Consider the following 12,187-nt stretch of genomic DNA (forward strand, 5'->3'; position numbering starts at 1 on the left):
AGGGGGTCTTTGGGATTGGCCCTATTGCAAGAGCTGGAAGGCCTTTGTTTTTAGTGTGACTGGGAAATGCCAGGATCAATACTATAGCAACTCCGCTTGATTTCCCAGTTTCCCAGCATACTCCTGTCTTCAACACTGACTACATTAGGTAATGTGCTATGTGTGTTTTTGGAAAGAATTGCTCGTCCTCTTTCATCAACTACAAATAACCCAGAAAAACAAACACAAGATAGCCTTTTTCCACATTATTTATTCACAGTCAATTACTGATAACTACATAAGGGGGTTAAACAAATTAATAGGAGTGTTGGGAAGCCAGAGGACCATGGGAGGGATGGTAGAATTTAGACAGTTAATAATTTTATACAGTGCTAAATGAAGGATTTACAAATATTCTTTTTTTTTAAAAAGTATCCTCTGAGGGCAACAGAAGATAAAAATCATCATGAATAAAATAAATGAACCACTTTGCATTCCAGAGAACCAAAGTCTGCAAAAATGTTTTGCATTTCAGACCGTTATGATTTTTAGACATTGATGTGATGTAATTTCCAACAAGAAAGACTAACACTGAGTAACAGATTAACACAATGCAGAAGAAAATAAAGAACATGAAAATAGCTTGTCATCTGCTAGCAAAAATAGATGTTAATATCAAAATCAAAGACATTCAAATAAATTATACCAAAATATTGTAGCTATTATTCCTTAGATAATAAGATCAACTTCTTATTGCTCCTATTCATAACTGAAAGATCTGAGGAAATTCTACAATAGCTGGAAGCCATAATGTCATATGTAGTAGACTTACACCAAAGCACAACAGCCAAATAAACACTTTATTGTTTTTTGAGACTTGACATCCTTAATAGTAGAACAAGATTACTTGTCAAAAATCTGCATAATACAAATGAAGGTCAGTGCCCAAAGCCCAAGAAACGGACTTGTCAGAAATAATTAAAAGCAGGATATAAGAAAAGCAGCAGTCCAAATGAACTAAACATTTTTTTAAAAAAAAATGTGTCTGTAAATTTTTCTCCCTTAGAGAGTGACCCAGGAAGCAAATAAAGGTGTGTGTGTGTGTGTGTGTGTGTGTGTGTGTGTGTGTGTGTGTAGCAGGGTTCTGGGATATTCAGGGTATTTGGCCAATATCTGTGCTGTTGTCCTAAAGTGAGCCCCGTCTCTGTAGCTAGGGACAGAACCCACCTAGCTTCCAGGAGGTGAACTGCAGGGAGAAGTTGCGCCGAGGCTCTTACCGTCACCTGTGACTGGGGAAACACCTGCCTTTGGGCGTCCTGGGGTCTGGAGAAGGAACCATCTGCTCCCATGCTAGACTGGGCATGTGAGACATTCATTTCTGTACTTTGTGGTAGTTAACAGAAGAATATTCAATGTGGACGACTGGATGCCTGTGCTATTTCCAAGAATATATGATTTATTATAAATTTGGGATAGAAAATTAGGATTAAAACAGAGATTAAAACATGTATCTACAATGGGGTAGCGATTGGCAGTATTTAATAGAGAGATTCAGAGTCTAGAAAGTTAAATTCTACCTCAATTCTTCCCAAACAATATCAAGTTTCTGTTTTCTTTATCTTAAAAGAATAAAAGCTCTAGACATACAGATCTGATGGAAAGGAACTTCTGAGAGAAGGAACTGAGATTTAAAAAAGCCGTTTCCTCCTCAAGGTAGTTTTAAGGTTCAAATAACACGATGCATTAGAAAAGTCTTTTGTAAAGATGCTAGTACTGACTAGTTATTTCAAAATTTGCATATGGTTTTATGCCTAATTTTACTCATTTCCACCCTGAACTCAAGTTAGATGATTACAGAAATGACAATTTATCCTTGTGATTCCAAAAGAAAGCATAAAATCAATAGAAATAACAACATTAGTACAATTAAAGAATTTCTAAATAGTGTGTGATAAAGCTACCTCTGTTCAGGCTGTATTTTGTTTTTGTTGTTTTGTCCTTTTTGAGTCAGGCTCTGGAGCAGGAGGCCTATTTAACAGCCAATGTTACTAAATTTCTACATTTATTCTCACACTGTGAAAACTAGATTCATTAAATTTATAGTGTGCTTCCTCATGTTTGCTAGCCGAATTCAGATAAATGCTCAAAAAGAAAAGAACAAAGCACACACTAAATAATTGGATTGTGTCATTCAACTGCTTAGAAATGGAAATGAAACCCATACTGTGTTCATTTTGACATCTCCATAAAATGGAATAAATGAATCCAATATTTAATGACTTGTTTTAAAATGCCAGTCACTTGCAGACTCCAAGAGACGACTGATCCACTTATTTTCCGTTTTAGACATGCAGTGCTGTCCAACTGCATCTGGTGTGACACTGAAACTCGTGCACCCCTTTTCTGTCCTTTATTTTACTCTTCATTCATAGCATTCTACACCTCTGAAATTCTTTGTCTAAAAATGTTTTCCAGAGAAATTTCTTCGCATCAACACACCTGACATTTTCATGGGATTCTGGGTAAAAGGCATCACAATTAGGCTTTGGTTTTAACATAATCTGGGAGGAAGCTGGAATTATTTTGAGAATACAATTCAACTACTACACAAATTACATTATTGTAATTTGAAATAACACCCTTTAAAAAGCTTCCCCTTCCAGTAGTATAATCTATTGAGACTGCTGCAGAACTCACAATGACATAAATAAAAAGAAAGTGTAGGAAAGGGATAAAACACTTAAAAGTTTATCAGAAGACAACACAAAAGAAACCACACCAACTCTACATTTGTCTATAAGGCAAATGGTCAAACTTTTTATACAAGATCTAAAATATGGTACTTATTAAGAGGTAGAAAATACCAGAAGAATATTTAAGAAAAACATTTTTAGTTATTTAAAACAATCAGTTATTTTGCTAAACTTTTAGAAAGTTCAGCTCTTGTGTGGAATACATTGTATGTTTTATAGTAACCTGGGACATTCCATATTCCACAGCGATGTGGCCAAACAGGATGGTTCCCAAAGCAAGAGGCAGGGTGGGGTGAGGTGGGATGGGGTGGGGTGAGGTAGGGTGGGGTGGGGAGGGAAGAAGAAGATTTCTCCATTTGTCAAGGATTTAGCTCTCACTAAGGAAATGCCATTCAGACATTTCTCAGAAATGCCATTAGGACAATTAATTAATGGGAATTTCTCCAGCTGATGACAACCCAAGGGTATAATTTTGCATATAAGGCAACAGAACTACCAGGAGGGACAAGCACAGATGCTTCCCCTTCCAGAAGATGGCACGTCATCTTCCATAAAAACATACATTCCACTATCTTCTGTCCTCCCCTTAACCAATTTTCCATATTGCAAATGAAAATATTCTTCAGACTCCAGCACCAGCAGAATTGTTCTGTATGAGCAATTCAAGATCTGTCTGAGGCAAAAAGGTATCTCAGCTACCAAATTAAACTTGGTAGTTTACAAGTGGGTGAGTCTGGGTGTTCTTATTTCATAATGCACCTGGGAGAGGTTGATTTTTTTTCCCTCCAACATAATTTTATAAGGCATAAATTTAATTTGAATTTTCCCTAGCCTTTGGGAAATTAGTGTTAAAGCTTCTTTTTCAATCCACACATTAACATTCAATCTTTCATTTTTATTAAAGTTTATATATAAAAAGAAATACCAAGGTGTTCCACATTCATATAAACAATCATGATAGTATTTGAAACTGCAAAGAAACTCAGGAAGAAAATATATACTTCAATACTTACAATGTTAAGCTAAGCACAAGTGATTGTTCTGAATATATCTTTTACATATACAGACACAGGCCGCGCTGCTTCCAGACGCGAACACGGGAGAAGTACATCAATGCAGCTTCCTTCTTTGCTTTTCACCACAAGATTGGATGTTCCACTTTTGAAAAACCAAAATCTTTTCTAAGTTCCAAATAGGTACCATTGCTCACCCAAGAGTCATCACTGGATTTCCTGTGAAAGATAAAACAGTGTTTTGCAGACTCTTGAACATGCTGTCAAATGCTCTCTCTCGGGTCTGCTTTCCTCTCCCTTCCCCACCACATTCTCACATACACCCACCACCCGGAGGTGTATGTGGAGGGTCCTGCCTTGAAACCTGGTGGAGACTGGCATCCTGGAGCTGTTTTGTCATTCCGGGTGTTAATTTCTCAAACCTGGAGGCTATGAAAAGTGGTGCTTCTGAGAGCACAAATGGAAGGATCATTTGTTGCATAGAAAACATGGCCGGATGACAGTCCACCCCTGGGGAATAACTATGTAACATTTACACTTCAAAAAACAGGTTGTTCATAGAAGTGGTAAGTTAATATAAAAAAATTAGAAGAATTATAGGGTATAGTCCTGGTTTACTATTTTTTAAATAGACAGTATACTACATAAACCAAATTTCCAAAGGCTTGAAAGTGATAAATACTAAAAGTTTTCTCCTAGCCCTATCTCCCAGCCTCTGGGTTCGGGAGCCTATTGGAGGTGATGCTATCATCTACAATTCTTTTTAGAAGGAATCCATGAATATGTACCCATGCATTTATACCCATAAACATGGCACCTCCTCCCATTTCTATGCAATGATAGTCCTAGACAGTGGCCTGCCCCTGAATGTGTGAAGCAACAATATATACTGGTCATATATTCCCATCAGCTTGATCAGCAGGGGTTAGCAAACTACAGCCCAAGGTCAAGCCCATCATTTTGCCTGTCTTTGAAATACTGTTCATCGGAACTCAGCCATGCCTATTTGTTTAAATACCCTCTATGGTCGCTTTTTTGCTAAATAGCTGAGTTAATTGCTACTGAGGCCTATGGCTGCAAAATCAAGATTTATCATTCACTTTTTATAGAAAAATTTTGATGACTCCAGAAATAGGAGATTTCTCATTTCCTTTTTAAATAGCTGCACGATATTTTAACGCATGGATAGGCCACAATGTACCTAAGAGGCACCCTCCAGATGGACACTTAAATGCTTTATAAACCCTAGGTAGTACAAATAAAGCATATGTTATTTTGTATGTAAGTATAGTTACATTAAAAATTCCTACAGTTAGTTCTGCTGGGACAAAGAGGGCTTACATTTGTAATTTTAATGGATATTGTCATAAGTTTCAGAAGCAAAAATAGGGGTACTGGTTTTCCCATGTTTTCAGGAATATGGATTTTTATACTACACTTATTTCCCTATTCAAATAAAGGCACACATTTAAAATGGGCCAATCTGTGTATCAAATGGTTCAGACAGAACAAAGAATGGTTGAGCTGGCCTGAGGTGTGGTCTCTGCCTGGAATTTCCAATGGGTTTTTGCTGATCCTCAAGGAACGCTAACAGTCACACCAGGCCCCTGCATTCCTTCCTCATAGCTCTCTCCCATCTTTCTAATTTGCACAGTCCCAAGTAGGACTGGCCCTGCCGAACAGCCCTCATACTTCCCTCAGTGTTTAAAAACTTCACCTTCACTTCCGTGATAGATACAAACAATGGAAAGCAAAGGAGACACAATCTCTGCAACAATAGTGCACGGATTCGGGTTTTACATTTGAATGTTAACTCGGTTCCCATGTTGCCCCACAGAATCTGTAAACTCATTTCTAATGCTTTCATATTAGGCCAAGTTGGTTTATCTCCTTAACTGGTCCTTGAGATGGTTTGATTACCCAAAATTTTTAATAATCCTAAAATACACAGTACGGAACACCTGTACAAACACAGATTTTCCTCTATTTTAAAAAATAAAACTGTATGACTTACAAAAAAAGAAAAGAATCAATCCACTTAAGGAGAGTACGTGTGTCTTGTGCCCTGGTCAGTAAACCAGAAGTCAGGCTGTTACTCTAGTTTTCTATCCCTTGCTTTTTTCAGTAAAGAATTTGAAGAGTCTACCTTATTTTCCAAATATTTAAATAAAGCTATGAATATTGCAAGATGAAGCTCTGGGGAATTGATCTTCAGCTGCTAAAATCCTGAGGTTGAGGAATTGATCAGAAAGGACATGGTAGAATCTATGTCATCCTTAGGGAAAGAGTACTGTATTTTAAGATAAAACATGACTGGTTGTATTTTAATGTTTTGAAATACATATTTTATTAGTGTTGCTGAGAAATTAGTAGGCAACTCTTTCTGAATATTACTTCTGTTGTCTGTTAAAAACAAACAGAAACAAAATGTAAAAACAAAATCCTGACCTCATAGAGAACAGGGCTGGGTGGAAACCAGTGCAGAAACTTCTGCTATGGCCTGAACTTTGGGGGTTTTTTTAATGCTGTTTTCTGAGACAGTAGTTCAGGCTGCTCTTGAACTCACTACATAACCCAGGCTGACCTCAAACTTGCAGTGATCCTCCTGCCTCAGCCTCTCAAGTGCTGGAATTATAAGTGTTTGCCACCATATCAGCTACTATGATTTTTTAAAAAAGAATAATCTAGAGCCATCTAAAGCCTTAACCTCATATTCAGGAGAGTGAGGGCCTCATATGAAACATGTCACAGGATTCCTCAAGTCACCTCCATTCTCTGAACCTTGTTTTTCAGTTAAAATTTATTTTAAACATGTAAGTCTATTTTAAGAAAGAACTTCTTAGTGAATTTGATTTGTTTAGCTCTGTTTTATTGAGACAAGATCTTGCTATGTAGTTCAGCCTGGCCTTGAATTCACAGAGATGTTCCTGCTTCAGCCTCCCAACTACTGGTGTCACAGGTGTACGCCACCATACCCAGGTAGCAAGTTATTTTAAAAATAAGAGTAAATGTTCAAAATCCAAGCCTAAGGGTATTGGAACTGCTATTCAAGAGTTAGAATACTTGGAATTCCATTTTGGTAACCAGAGGGACGGTTAGTTATTTCTGACACTGCACAAAATACAAAAAATGTAAAATAGTATGGTACTCGTGTGGGTGGCCAGGCTGAGGCAAGTATGTGCTCAGCTGGCCACAGTATGTACTGAGACGTCCCCTCCACAAAGGCAGCACGGCCTTGGGGAAAGAGCCAAGGGTGGGCAAAGGAGGGCGCTCTTTCTGCTGGAGCTCAAGGAGGGCCATGGAGGTCAGGCCCGGCACCGCACAGGGCGCCACCCTTTGGAGCAGGGTCTCTGCAGAAGCCGGCAGCTTCTCGAAGCCCCAGACCCCACGAAGGGCCCTGGCGCACACCTGAAGAACCGCGGCTGGTGCTCCATGCTGCTTTCTTCTAAGGCCCGCCGCCTTTCCCGCTGCTGCTGCTCAATCCGCTGCTTCTGCGCTTCAGCTTCTTCTATGTTCCCTTCCTCCAGAAACCTGAGCCACGGAGGGAAAAAGTGAATTAGTGCCACTTCCGAGAAACCAAACCAGGGCTGGGATTTAGCTCAGTGGCATAAATGCCTGTATAGTGAGCTTGAGTTCGATCCCAGGTACAAAACTAACCATCAACTGCTACTAAACTTCCATGCATCAGAATGCTCTTCCACGCCTGAGGGCCCTCTGCTGATCCCTGACACAGTGTTTTCAGGGAAAGAGGGAAGAGATTATTTTATGAATCGTTGATATTTACATGGTTCAAAAATGTACCAAGGATAAGGAATTTGGGACGAGGTCTCCCTCTCTTTCGTCTCCAATTCTACCTGTTACTATCCCCCGGCACCCGCTCTGCCCTCCCACTACAAGCAAACCCATTGTTAGTTTCTTGTATATTTTTTTAGAGATTCTTTTGCATATTTATGCAAATATAGATTCATATCCCTTCATCCATTTCAAAAACATAAATGGTAGCATGCTATTTATATACCTTAAGTTTTTGTTTTACTTTACTTTTTACTTAGAAATGTATCTTGAAGATCTTATTCTCCTTCTATTCTTTTTTGTTTGTTTGTTTTTTAGGCAAGGTCTCACTATGCAGTTCAGGCTGGTCTTGAACTCCCTATAATCCAGGCTGGTCTTGAATTCATACTGATCCTCCTGCCTAGGCCTCCTGAGTACCAGGATTACAGGTATGTGCCACATGCCTGGTTTGAAGATCTTTCCACGGTAGTACATAAACTCTCCTTTTTAATAGCTGTATGCTGATTAGTTATAGGATTATACTTTATTTAAACAACCTCCTATTGGTAAATATCTGCGTTGTTCCTAGTGTTTAATGTACGGCTTTGCATATATACTACATCTGGAAAAGTATTCTTCAGGAGAAATCCTAGAAGTGAGACTGGTACGCTAAGGGATGAGTCTGTAGTTTATGTATCATAAACTGCCCTTTATCTGGGTTATGGCAACTTACACCCCTATCAGCATGAGCACCCTTCCCTCTTGCCTCAAAGTATATGAGAAATATATTTTCACATGGCTTTTAAATTTATCATTTTTTTATATTACAAGTAAGACTGAACTTGTTTGTGTGTTTAAGAAATACCTGCATTTCCTCTTTTATGAACTGCTCATTTTCCTACGTTCATTTTTTTTTTTCTAAGGGGTTCATCTACTCCTTGATTTTTAGAACTAATTCATGATATGAGCTATAAATACAGATTGTGTGTATCATTTATCTTTTGACCTTGCTTATATATTTATATTTACTTTGCCACTAAAGTTTTTATTATTTTTAAAAATAAAGTCAAAGTAGACATCTTTTCTTTCTTTTGGCTTCTGGATTTTGAGACTTAACTAACAAGGCCTAAAAGGAGAGAATATTATCTTCTTCTTAGAGAGTAGGAAACATTATATATCATCCAGCTTATTAGCAGCAAATCTAGTATCAGAAGTTAGATTTTAATGCACTCAAATAACTTAAATTTGAGGGGTCATAGGAGCTGGATGCTTTGTGTTCTTTCAAATACACAATAAGGTTTTTATTATTCTGCGCAGTTTAACTCTTCAAAATGAAGACTACTTTGGGGAAGACATTTCAGCAGAAATGGGGCTTTACTAATAAAGGCCATCCAACATGAAGAGGGAGGCTGGTCTCCATTTTCTCCGTGACATGATTATTTGAAGTCCCCTTACACCTCTGCACTCCTGAGGACGTCACTCACCTCTCTCAGGCTCCTCTGGTGGCCTGGAATTTGTTTAGTAAGGTTTTTGGTAAAGAATTTTTTATGTCTTTAGAAAAAAATATCTTTAAAAACTCTTACCTTTGATCTGGTCTAAACCGAGTGTCAGTAGGCGGTAATAAAGACTTTGACAATGGGTCCATTTCATTTAACTCTAATGCAAACTGTGTGAAGCCATAATATTGCTCGTGGCCTTTTGGCATGGGATCTGAAAGAAAAATACATCATTCATCCCTCATTTGCCTTTCTCTGAGATTACATTTTAATTCCTTTGCCTTTTTCATCTCAGAATGGCTACAGTTTTTTTCTCTCAGCTCTAAAGTATTCCATTTTTATTAAAATATTCTAACGGAGATGTTGAATATTTCTTTACAAATTTTCTTTTGTCTAAAGAGATGCAGCTTCCTTTGTTAGAAGCTACCATGGCTTTATACAATTTACACAACGTTATGAACTTCTGTACTGTTTGAGCTATAAAATAATTTACTATTAAAATAAATATGCCAAAAGAACACTGGATCTATTTTTCTTGAATAAGATTCCCACTCTAAAGATTCCACTTCTTATTTCAATGATGTCAAACTCTCCTGAAAGTAAACAGTGCTGTAAATAGTAAGTGGTCATACATGCTATTCTTTTCCTCCTTCCCTCCTCTTCTTTTCACCTGTCTTGTTCCCTACAGTCTTACATCTTTAATTTTAAAACCCTAATATGCATTGCCCTAATTTAAATTTCACTAAAAATCGAGCTAAAAACATCCGAGTTTACCTTTCAGGTTAACAAATATAAACTAATAAAATCCACCCACAGCCTCAACTCTTGTTCTTCACATACGAATATAAATGCTTTCCATGACTTCCTGCAGATCTATTTTCTACAGCTTTAGCAGTCCTCCCTGTAACTAACACTCCTTATAGCTTTAACATGAACATAAAACCAAAGCTTCCTACTCTAGATCTTCCACCGTGGTTCCCCAAGCACCAGAGTGAAAAGAGCGGTTTTTCTTAAAGATGGGGCACCATCAAGGGCTGCTCATAAAAAATGCAGAAATGTAAAGTCAAGAAATAACAATGCCAACAGTTTCAACAGTGTGCCTTTGTCAAGGTCTATAATATCCAGAGAGCCTGGGAGTGCCCACTGGTGAAACATGCTTTAAACAAAGGAGAGAGACTGTCCCACCTGTAAAATCTCATGCATGCCTCTGAAGGAGGAAGGCAACGAAGGGGACAATTTATTCTGGCCTCCCGACAATCTTGGTGATGGTGGAAGATGTGGCTTCCGCCCACTACAGGAGACACGGGCAGCTGCCTGCTCTTTACCCCTGCTCTTCCTTGCTAAAGAATCCTGATTCTGTTCAAGGAGCATGCGTCTTTCCCAGGGAATGAACCAGTGTCCATCACAATTCCTCCTACACACTCTGCTGCTCATGATTGGTTCAAGAACAGGTTTGGATCCACTGCAGTCTGATGTGATACAAAGCTGTATTTGCTTGGGCATCCCTGAAACACTTCATCCCTGAGAAACGGGAGGCACGTGAGAAGCACACACTGTCCTCTTTCCCTCCCTGTCTGGTATGCAGCACAGTGGGTATCTGATACTGAAAATTGTAACCATGAGTGGAAACATCAGGCAGCTGGGAGTGGCAGAACATGTGCTTATGGGTCTGTGTCCTGACACGGGTAAGGTGCCAGCATACCAACCCGGGGCTACCAACCCTCAATGCCTGTCAAGCAATGGCGGACATCCTGATGGTTTAAGACACTGATAGAGTAGCTTTTCTTTGTTTTGTTTTTCAGTCTAAAGCATTCTAGCAGCTACGTTGTAGGCCAATGTTTCCACTCATCTATAGTGATAAATGTGTGGGGAACGCCATGGAACACTGGGCTGGCCCAGCCCTTCTCTTAACAGCTGTTTAAAGGACTCAGTGTCCTTCTGGAATCACAGGAGCGGTCAGGATGGTCTATGGCACTTGGGTAAACCCAGAGACTCCTCTTTGTGGTGGAACCCTCAAGTCACTATTTTTTCCAGTTAACACTTTGTTCTGAGTCTTTACCATGGAACAACTTGCACTTCACTGACTTTTCTTCAGGGAGCCCCAGGCAGTCCTGGTGTGGACTAAGATCTCCTACACTGCCCACTGACTTGCTTCCTGGGGTTAAGAACCCAGGACCTAGTACCCACAACGAAGACTGCCGAGACACCTGGATGAATGAAAGGAGGCCAACACCTCTAACCTTGCTCAAAGCAGGAAGAGCCTGGAGACTCCGAACAGAACCGAGCCCTACACTTCGAGTTTCCTCTGGCCTCGCCCAGCTGCCCTCTCCCACCTGAGGTCCCTGCGGCTGGAAACTCACTTGCTCTCCAGATGCACGTGGATGAGGAGGAGCCGCCACTGCAATAGATGCTCTCGTGCCACTTCCCAAACAGCCGGTACACGGCCTGTCCACTCCGGTCGAACACCGTGCCTTCGATCTCGTGGGCATTAGTGCTCCAGTATTTTGCCTACAATGCAAAGAGAGTTGTGTAGTGCTTTGGCTCCCGCTTATCAGAGGTGATACATAAACAAAAAGTGAAGCAAGAGACAGAACAGTAAGAGCGACTACATACCATGTATCATTTGCCAGTTCTGGATTCTGTATGCTTTTTAGTTGACCAAAAGACAACCCTGTGTATCTTAATCCTTTACAAAACAATGTTTTGAAATATGTATACACTGTGGGCTGGCTGGCTAAATCAAACTAATTAATATATGTTTTACCATACATATGTTTTAAGGGTAAGAACCATTAAAAACCGTTCTGATCATTTTTAAGTATAAGATACATGTTACTAAGTATATGCTCCTTGTAGTACCACAGATCTCTTGACCATATTCCTCTGCTCCAACTGAAATCTTGTATCCTTTGACCATCATTTTTCTGACCCATATCCCTACACCTAGGAAGCTCCATTCTACTCTTTGCTTTCCTATTGTTTTAAAATATTTTTATTAGTATATGTTTGTAGTACATAATAATTATATTCATCATGGGAGTACCTATATGTAGCACATATTAATTATTTTTATTTCCCTCTTCCCTCCCTTATCTCTTTTCCTTCCTCCATTTCCTGACTTCATGTCTATAACATCAGCTTTTAAAGGTTCCATATACGGTAAAACCATGCAGCA

General features: G+C 39.2%; 1 protein-coding gene across 5 annotated transcripts in view; it reads right to left on the reverse strand.

Annotated features, from left to right (window-relative positions):
- Window positions 1-232: 232 nt before the first annotated feature.
- Window positions 233-12,187, reverse strand: part of Osbpl3 (oxysterol binding protein like 3) — a 165,861-nt gene continuing 153,906 nt past the window's right edge. For all 5 annotated transcript variants that reach the window (XM_063239582.1, XM_063239571.1, XM_063239578.1 and 2 more), the window contains 4 exons: window positions 11,373-11,520; window positions 9,100-9,226; window positions 7,154-7,276; window positions 233-3,964 (listed from right to left, as the gene is read on the reverse strand). In XM_063239582.1, coding sequence (XP_063095652.1) covers window positions 3,868-3,964; window positions 7,154-7,276; window positions 9,100-9,226; window positions 11,373-11,520 — 495 coding nt within the window. In that variant the 3' untranslated portion in view covers window positions 233-3,867. The remainder of the gene's footprint in view (window positions 3,965-7,153; window positions 7,277-9,099; window positions 9,227-11,372; window positions 11,521-12,187) is intronic.

The sequence above is a fragment of the Cavia porcellus genome, unplaced genomic scaffold (genome assembly GCF_034190915.1).
Source record: "Cavia porcellus strain 051 isolate PalLab524CR breed Dunkin Hartley unplaced genomic scaffold, mCavPor4.1 scaffold_2, whole genome shotgun sequence".
NCBI lineage: Eukaryota > Metazoa > Chordata > Mammalia > Rodentia > Caviidae > Cavia > Cavia porcellus.